Here is a 9,424-nt window from a genome sequence, read left to right as displayed (position 1 = left end):
TCTCATCTATCCTACGACAAAATGATTTCCACATGATCGTCACATCTTCATCGGTCTTCAACTCAACAATGTTGTATTTCACCCTGTCATTAGTATCAATATGATCTTCGCGAAATCCTATATTTCTCACCCTTCTGTTATCGGTATTAGATAACAAATCATTCAACTTGGATGTCAAGTTGGTGAGAGAAATGGTTCTATCCGGTAGCTTGAACTCAACAAAAGGATTATCTCCGTTGAAGTACACTCCTTGCATAATAAGAAATTGAGGAAGAGACATTTTGAGATGTTTTTCTAAAGAACATATAACCCCTATTTATACAACTTTGGTTTCATTCTATACCACACAAAATTGTCGGTGCAATCACAGTCCTACAAAACTGTCGACAAAATCTCGATTGTTAAAAAATCTTGATCGTTAAAAAATCTTGAGTACATACACTACCGAAAATTTCAATTTGTGCTAAATTTCTGATATGAAATTGCACATTTCGAAATTTCTGAATCAAACAGTAGTTTATCGAAAAAATTTAAGCTCCTATAAAAAATTTCATTCGACCATTATGTTTTTTTTTATCAACCATTATGTTTTTTTTTATCAGGGACATTTTGGTATTATAAAAATATTAGAGTGCCAGATTCAAATTTTGGGGTGACAAGTTAAATTTTCATTGGTGGAATGGACTATCCCATTTTTTGACATGTCTAGTTTGTTTATATTGCACGCAAGGACATTTAAGTAATTAACACACACAAAAACAATACAGTTTAATTGCGTTCGTTGTTTGTCTTTGAATTCAATGAATATAAAAGGTGCGCTCCGTAAAACACAAACACAAAACTCGAACTCAAACTGCTTATTCTCAGCTCTCTCTGACACATTCCTCATTGTCTTCTCTTCGTGTTTTGCTTGCTAATCCTCACCAACATTCTTCCTTGCTTCTCAAATGTATGTACACTTGTTCAATTCTTCATTTTTAATTTCGTATTTTCTTATATAATTTTTTAGCTCTTTTACTTGTTGTATATATGCTGCAAAGCCTGCAATTAATTGAGGTTTTTTTTTTGTGCTGATTGTGATTTGATTTTTATTTTAGCTCAATTTTTTTGTTAATCTGTTGACTGTTGACGAGATCAATGATGATCAGACTGTTTTTTGGTTGGAGAATTCTGATACAGACCACATGAATAAATATGAATACTCATGCTGAATCTCAATTTTTGTTTTCGTGATTGATTATGAATTTTGTACTAAGCGGATTTAACTGTGACTGTGTCCTGCAGCGTTCCGTTCGTTCCATCGGACAAGTCTCAACTCGTTGACCAACGACAATGGCACGGTATTTTATTTACATTCTCTAACTGAATTTCATTTTTTGCCCTAAATTATTATCCTTCCTCAGATCTCAAAATACTTTATAGGCTTGTCTGATCATCTCTATCATAGCAGGATTCGAACAAAGTTTGGGAGAACAAGTGTCTCTGGGGATCTGTATAAAGACAGACTGAGTGACTTACCGGAATGTATTATCCTTCACATTTTGTCATTTTTGAGCACAAAACTTGCAGTTCAAACTTGCGTTTTGTCCACCCGATGGAAACATCTCTGGAAACGTATTCCTGCTCTTAAGTTGGATTCTTATGAATTTAGCACTTTGAAGATGTTTTCTGTATTCATGTCTAAGATTTTGTGTCTCCGTGATACCTCAATTGCACTGCATGCATTTGATCTTAGCCGTCGTCGTAATATTGAGCCTCGACTCCTTAATAAGTTTTTAAAATGTGTTTCTTCCCATAGCACCCATCTCCAACGATTAGGAATCTCTCTCTGTGGTGATATTGCTCTCATTTTGAGCCGTGTTTCTTCATGTCGGGCTCTTACATCTCTTAAGCTTTCACTTCGCTCTAAATGGAGTGGTCCTACAGAAATATTATTTCCAAAATCTTTGAATTTGCCTTTACTAACCAGCTTGGATCTAACCAATTTTGCCTTTTGCGGTGATGAAGACGGCTGTGCTGACCCCTTTTTAGAGTTTACCAAGTTGAATAGTTTGGTCATTTGTGATTGTAAGGTAATCGATGCACATGTCTTCACCATATCAAGCGAGACACTTGTCAATTTAACTATGTGTAATAACTCATCTCTCTATGCCATAATCAAGCTATATGTTCCGAGTCTTTGTACCTTTAATTATACCGGTAGCGACCATATTCTCGAAATAAGTGGGAGCGGACTTTCTTCGGTTAAAAAGGTAAATATCAAATCACGACGATTCTCAGCTTCCATGGAGGATGTTTTGGTTCTATTTAGCTGGCTGCTAAACTTTGCCAATGTAGAGTCATTGACCGTCACTTCAACGGTTCTTCAGGTACCTATCATGTTTTCGGACTTTATTTTTACTTTCTGATGATGATTTTTATGTTTCTTAAATTTTGTTAAAATTCAAATGACTTGCCTAAGACTGATCTTAATTCACCATCATTTCTTAGATTCTCTCCTTAGTTCCTGATTTATTCGAGGTTAAGCTCCGTTCTTTGCATAACTTGAAGTCATTGAAAGTAAAACTGATACAAATTGAGGAAGGATCTTTATTAGAATTAATAGAAGATGCCATGTTAAAGAAAGCTGCAGCCAAGTCTCTTGAAGAAGTTGCAAAGTTAAGAGAGGCATTTGAAACATGGTTGGAACCACCCGCCATACCTGATGGAATAGTTGACTTCTTGCGACAAAATTCGCCATCGGCTGAAGTTAACATCACAACAAAGTATCCGAGTGCTTTTAATCTGAAGCAGGTAATTATTTTAAAACTGTGAGTCGAATGTGGTAATTTTTTCTGAGAATCTAGGTTTAGATAGTTTTAAATGAAACAACCATAACAAGAGTTTGCGATTGGTTGTTGCTATACAGATTGAAGAATCTATAAAGGGTGCGAAGATTAACAATTATCGTTCGCGATTCTATGGGCCTTCCTCCTCCGAACTTCCGCGACTCTCTCTGCGTTGCCCAGTCTACTACTGATGCTGCTCCTGCTTCTGCCGCCGAGCCTGCCGCTGCTGCATCTCCCAATATTCATCTCTGTCTCGGCGAAAAGGTAATGGACAGTGAAGAGTTCTCATTTTTCATACAGGTTATAATGCCTTCTTTGTTGTAATATTTTAGAAAAGTGACTGAAAATATCAGTTTGACTGACTTTACTGAAATGTGTTGTTTGATTTCACAAGCATTTCAGTAATTCCTTCTCTGTGAAAGTGTTGTTTGATTTGGTACATATATACCTTCTCTATGAACTCTTCATTTTGAAGCCATATTGTATTATATGAAAATCATATTATCTGCCTTTTACTTGTGTGTTTTCACCCTATGAATCATTTTATTGATACTGGATCTTGTTTTCTGATCCTGACAATTCAATGGTTTTCTTTCTCTAAAAACAAACAAACCACAGCAGTTCGACTTCATGCGGAACATATTAAAATGATTGTTTGCTTAATGATGCAACCAATGTTTGTATTAAGGAAGTTGTTAAATAGGCTGTGTTTATTGATTTCTTTCTTTCTTTTCCTTTTCTCACATAGATTTTGTACAAGTGATTTTCTTTCAAATACTTCTATAGAATGAACCAAAAATGCCAGAAAATCTATTACATCCTTTTTGTAAATTCTTCACTCATCAATTCTATAACTTTTTCATTTGTTTTGTATAAATAGTTCAACAATGTAAAATATAAATATATGATATGATGATGGAAGATACAAACATGTGAAACACCAATTTTCTTATTTTGATGTGATATGAAAGAGTTACATAGTAGGTAGGTTTCTCTTTGGAAAAGTGGTAAACCTAGTATGTTGAAACATCAATAGAAGATCATATATTAGAGAACCAAACAACTCATTTTTCGTATAACTTTTTGAAACTACTTTAGAATCAAAAGTCTTGGCATTGTGTAGCAAAATTACTTAATGAAATACTTTAACGAACTTATTCATATATTGAAAATTGTAGAGTAAACTTGCAGCGACATTGCAAACAGATAAAAAAAACTTTATTTAAGAGGGGAAGTACCTACTCAAACATCAATAAAAATATAAATGGGTTAATTAGGTTTTTAGTCCCTATAATTATGCAACCCTGCATTTTTAGTCTCTATAAAATTTTCCTTCAATAAATGGTCCTTATAAAATTATTATGCACCTAGTTTCAGTCTCTACTGTCCAACCAATGTATATTTTAGAATGATTATTTTGCAGACATGTTCATAATTTTCATTATTTTGCAGACATGTTCATTATTTTCTCGTTTTAAACAATTCTAAAACTTGTTAAATAAAAATTTTACAGTATTCTAAACATATGTAAAAAAAATTATTCAAAAATTTAAAAATTAAAGGATAATTAAACAGTTTTTAAAATTTTAGAAAATAACATGAACTGAAATTGCATGCATAAAAATTTTAGAAGGACTATTTATTGAAGGAAAATTTTATAGGGACTAAAATTGCAGGGTCGCATATTTATAAAGACTAAAAACGTATTTAGCCCAAAATAAATATAAACCCGGTTGCCAAGATGTTTTATGAGATTCCTCAAAATCCAATTTAATTCTCAACTTAACATTGACCCTAAATCATTGATAATTTTCCATCATGCATATGAGTGGAAAAGAACAACAAAGCTCCCCATATTAATTGCTTATTGGAGTATCTCATAACCCATATTTATCTATCATTGCTTTCCATTCAAATACAAAATCTTCAATAATGATAGATAGAGAAACACTTAATGCATTAATTTTTAAATTAACTATTAATTTGATTCTTAATAGGTCACATATTGTAGGGATTTGTCCAATCAACTATGATGACATTCATTTATACTTTTTTACCACTTAACTGTTTATTATTCTTTATAATGGACGTGTTGAAAAAAAAATCAATAGCTGAATGGTTGTAACGAGGTGTTGAAAATGATATGGATTAATTGGTCTTGAAAATATTCAACAAGTTGAATGAGAAGAGAGTAGGGGTCACTATAATACTTTACAAAATTTTATTGGTTGTTGTGATTGTTTAGATTTTTATCTCACTTTATTTAGAATCAATTATTTTATATTCAATTTATTTTTATTTTTCACCAAAATTCATATTTTTTTCCTCTATAAATAGAGACCTGGTTCATTAAATTTTGACATCTTTTTAGCTCTAACCATCTTTTTAGTAAAATATAAAATTAAAAAAATAAATAAATTATTTAACTCTTAATTATTTTATTTTTATTTTAATTGATAATTGTTATTAATATATAATAAAAAAAACAAAAACATAAAAGAAAATAAGAATAAGAAATAAAAATGGCGAGGTAGTGTATTAAATTTTATTAAATAAAACAATTGTAGTAAGTAAAAGTTGAATGTGTGTTGAATTATTGGGTAAAAGAGAGAAAAGATTATATGAAGTGTAAAAAGTGAAAAATGAGGGTGTTGAATCAATAAACCATTATACATAGTCTTAGTAAGGTTAGATAAAGTCTAATTAGCTATAAATATCATATACCACTACTTGTATATTCTTTAATGTCATTCTCGCATTGTATTAGCTTTGTAATCTTGGAAACTAAACTATATAGTGTTTTAAGATTGCTACGTGGAATTAATATTTATCAATAATAAGTCGGTCGCAAGGCCGGATACCAAGATTTCCAAAAAAAAAACAAATATTCATCAATAATAAGAAAGTGATTATTTTATTCAAATTTCTCTTATTCTCTCTTTTTGTTCTTGAAGTCTATATTGTTAAAGTTCTATTTGTCTTAATATTAAAGTATTTGATCAATTGTGCTCAAATCAAAGATTCATAACAAGTTGTCGCGATGAGAGTCGATCAATTCAACCATGGCATCTGTGAAGTATGAGGTTGAAAATGTTGCAGGCAAAAAAAATGATTTTATTTAATGGAGATTGAATATGTGAGCATTGCTTGTTCATCAAGGTGTTGAATAACTTTTGCAAGGTAAAACTACTCTTGATACGAAGCTAGAAGAAAAGGAAAATAAGTATCTTGATGGATAAGCCTCAAAATGCAATCATCTTGAGTCTTAGAGACAAGGTAATGAGACAAGTCTCAAAGGAGAAGCCATCGGCGGGAATTTGGTTAAAACTTGAAGGTTTTTATATGATCAAATCTCTGGTAAATCATCTTTATCTTAAACAATCCTCATATTAATTTAATATGCAATAAGATATGATTGTTGGATCTCAATTGGATGTCTTCAATAAACCGATTCTTGATCTAGAATATATAAAAGTGACTATTGCTGATAAAGATCAGGCCCTGTTGCTATTGTGTTCTTTACCTAAGTCTTTCTCTTTTCAAAGAAACTATCTTGTATGGATGAAAATATTTGTCCCTGGTAGAAGTTCAACCTTGAACTCAAAGGAATTGAAAGAAAGAAATGAGCAAAACGCTTCGGTTAGTGGTGACGGTTTAATAGTCTGAGGGAAACAAACCATGAAAGACAACTATCATGAGAAGAAGAAATCAAAGCCATTGTATGGAAATAGTGATAATGTCCCTAATATAAGATGTTACCATCGTAAGAAGGAAGGTCACTCTCGAAGATTTTGTCCTGAAAGGCATAATGGTTACATTTATCACTAATCAAAGGAAGGAGGAAATGCATCTATAGTCCAAGATGAGTATAAATTTACAAAATATTTAGTGGTGGCCTTTGGAAATTTTGATGGAGACTGGATTATGATTTATGGTTGTTACTTCCATATGAAACCAAATAAGTCATGGTTTGAGAAGTTCACTGATCTATAAGGAGGGCTAGTGTTACTTGGAAACACTACTACAAAAGTATATACAACAACGTCAAAGTTTCAACGGTATCCTATACACCGTTGTAATATGTTAAAGTTGAAGCGCTCGGTGATTATAAAAAGTAATTTAATGACGATTGTTCTTAAAAATCGTGGTGATAAATTATGTGTAATAAGCTTCGATTCCCAACAACTACATTTTTTCCATTTTTTTCGAGTAGATTAAGCGTGTGTCACTTAAGTCCAATATTGAAAACATAAATTGAAAATGATTTAACAACGTTTGATTGACTCAACCGTTGTTAGATTATTTAAATTTCCACTACAGTTGAATTGTTCAATCATGGTTAAAGGTTTTACTAGTAAATTTAAACAAAACTTATTATGCTTTTCTTTCATATTCCTTAGGAGAACAACAAACCAGAGACGATAACGGTAGCGTAGTTTGTATCGTTATCATATCCATTCATTTCGAACTCAAATCCTCACCCTCTTTGCTCATTTGAATCACAAATCTTCAACATCTTCATTCTTGTTCTCGTCCCCATCTTTGAAGTATGGTACTTTTCATCTTCGATTTTCACTCCTTTTTTATGGGTACATGTTGCTTGTTGCTTGTTTCATATTTCGTTCAATGTTGTATATTGTTCTTGGTTCATATTTACTGTTTGTTTGGTGTTCAGTTTGTGTTCATGTTGTATATTGTACATGTTTCATATGCTTTAGGTTTTTTCTGTTGGATACAGAAATGAACAAAAATATTCTATTTGTTGTGATGGATATGCATATGTTTAAGGTTAGAGTTATATTTTTGTTATGAATATGATTTAGTTTTTGGATATGGTTTTGGTTTAGATTTTGGTGTGTCATTCACATTATTATTCGTGTATAAATTTCATAAGTTGTTATGGATCGTAGTTGGATGAAAGTCGATAGAGTAAGTTCGGTTTATGAGAAAGGAGTTCTTGAATTCCTTGAATACGCTGATCAAAATATTCCTAACAATAATGGTATTGTTTATTGTCCTTCTATTAATTGCGTGAATATAGATAAAGGTACAAAGGATGAAATATTCAATCACCTATGTTGTGATGGTATATGTCAAAATTATATAATATGGACGTGGCATGGTGAGGTGGATAAAGAGGTAAGTTGGACATCACAAAGTCACAATGTGGATGCAGATGAATATATAGATGATCGACTAGAGGATATGTTTTGTGATATTGGAGAATCTTTTTTTAAGAATGATCATATTTATGAAACTTTATATAGTGATAAAGACATCCCTTTATAAAAGGGATGCACGGTTTTACACGATTGTCTATGGTATTAAAGTTGTTTAATTCGAAGGCAAAAAAATGGATGGTCAGATAAAAGTTTCACGGAATTGCTTGATTTTATAAAGCAAATGTTACCATAAGATAACAATTTGTTGGATCGTTGTCATGAGGCCAAGAAGATATTGTGTCCAATAGGTTTGGAGTATATCAAAATACTTGCATGCCCTAATGATTGCATATTATACAGGAAAAAGTATGAAGACTTCTATCAATGTCCAAAATATGGTGAGTCACGTTACAAGCTGAAGGCCAACAATTATGATGACAATGACTATGACAATGTTAGTAGGAAGCATCCTTCTGCTAAAGTGTTATGGTACTTGCCAATAATTTCATGATTTATGATACTTTTTGCTTATACGAATGATGCAAAGAATATTAGATGGCGTGCAAATGAAAGGAAACGTGATGCAAACATTCGCCATGTAGTTGATTTGTTGCAATGGAAGAAAATTTACTCGTTGTTTCCAGATTTTGAAATTGAGCCAAGAAACCTTAGGCTTGAGCTTTCCAACTGATGGAATGAACCCCTTTGGTAATATGAGCACTAATCCTTCTTCATGGTTTGTTCTTCTCACTAGTTACAACATATCTCCTTGGTTGTGATGAAGCGCAAGTATATGTTGTTAAGTATTATGATTTATGGACCACGACAACCTAGTAACGACATAGATGTTTATCTAAGTCCATTAATTGAATATTTATGACTTTTGTGGGATGAAGGCGTAGTTGATGAGGCATATTGTAGCGAAAACTTGAAGATGCGTGCAATGTTATTTTGCACAATTAACAATTTTCCAGCTTATTGTAATTTGGCTGGATATAGTGTCAAAGGACATAAAACATGCCTATATGTGAATCTAATACTTGTTATCACCAATTGAGTTTTGAAAAAAGACCATTTACCTTAGGTGTTGAAAATTTCTAAAACCTGGTCATCCTTATCGTAGATTGCAGAAGGTTTTTAATGGAGAGCAAGAGTTTGATATGGCTCATAAACCTTTAATTGGGGATGAAGTTTATCAATGATAGGAACACAATAATGTTGTCTATGGAAAGAGAGACAATTAAAAAGGGCCAATTGAGAAAAATATATGGAAAAGAGGTATGTGTTATTTGATCTTCCATATAGGTCAAGTCTTGATGTTAGACATTATCTTGATGTGATGCACGTGGAGAAATATATGAGTGATAGTTTGATTGGATCACTTAATAACATTCCAGGAAAGACAAAAGATAGTAAGAATTTCCAAATCAATAT

General features: G+C 32.0%; 1 protein-coding gene across 1 annotated transcript; it reads left to right on the top strand.

The window, feature by feature from the left end:
• The first annotated feature begins 1,332 nt into the window (after window positions 1-1,332).
• Window positions 1,333-8,681, top strand: LOC131605605 (F-box/FBD/LRR-repeat protein At3g26920-like). The gene is made up of 7 exons (XM_058877942.1): window positions 1,333-1,340; window positions 1,451-2,369; window positions 2,491-2,793; window positions 2,909-2,967; window positions 3,008-3,148; window positions 8,351-8,444; window positions 8,538-8,681. The coding sequence occupies exons 1-7, from the start codon at window positions 1,333-1,335 to the stop codon at window positions 8,679-8,681; spliced, it is 1,668 nt and encodes a 555-aa protein (XP_058733925.1).
• The last annotated feature ends 743 nt before the right edge of the window (window positions 8,682-9,424 follow it).

This window comes from Vicia villosa, linkage group LG5 (assembly GCF_029867415.1).
Source record: "Vicia villosa cultivar HV-30 ecotype Madison, WI linkage group LG5, Vvil1.0, whole genome shotgun sequence".
NCBI classification, from domain to species: Eukaryota; Viridiplantae; Streptophyta; class Magnoliopsida; order Fabales; family Fabaceae; genus Vicia; species Vicia villosa.
The sequence above is the reverse complement of the archived record's forward strand: the minus strand, read 5'-3'. Positions and strand labels throughout refer to the sequence as shown.

Excerpts from the sequence above, each read along its gene's own strand:
- LOC131605605 (XM_058877942.1), top strand. Across the intron at positions 2,968-3,007 it reads CGTTCGCGATTCTATGGGCC|GTCTACTACTGATGCTGCTC; the intron begins TTCCTCCTCCGA and ends CTGCGTTGCCCA. Across the intron at positions 3,149-8,350 it reads GTTATAATGCCTTCTTTGTT|GAAAAAGTATGAAGACTTCT; the intron begins GTAATATTTTAG and ends CATATTATACAG.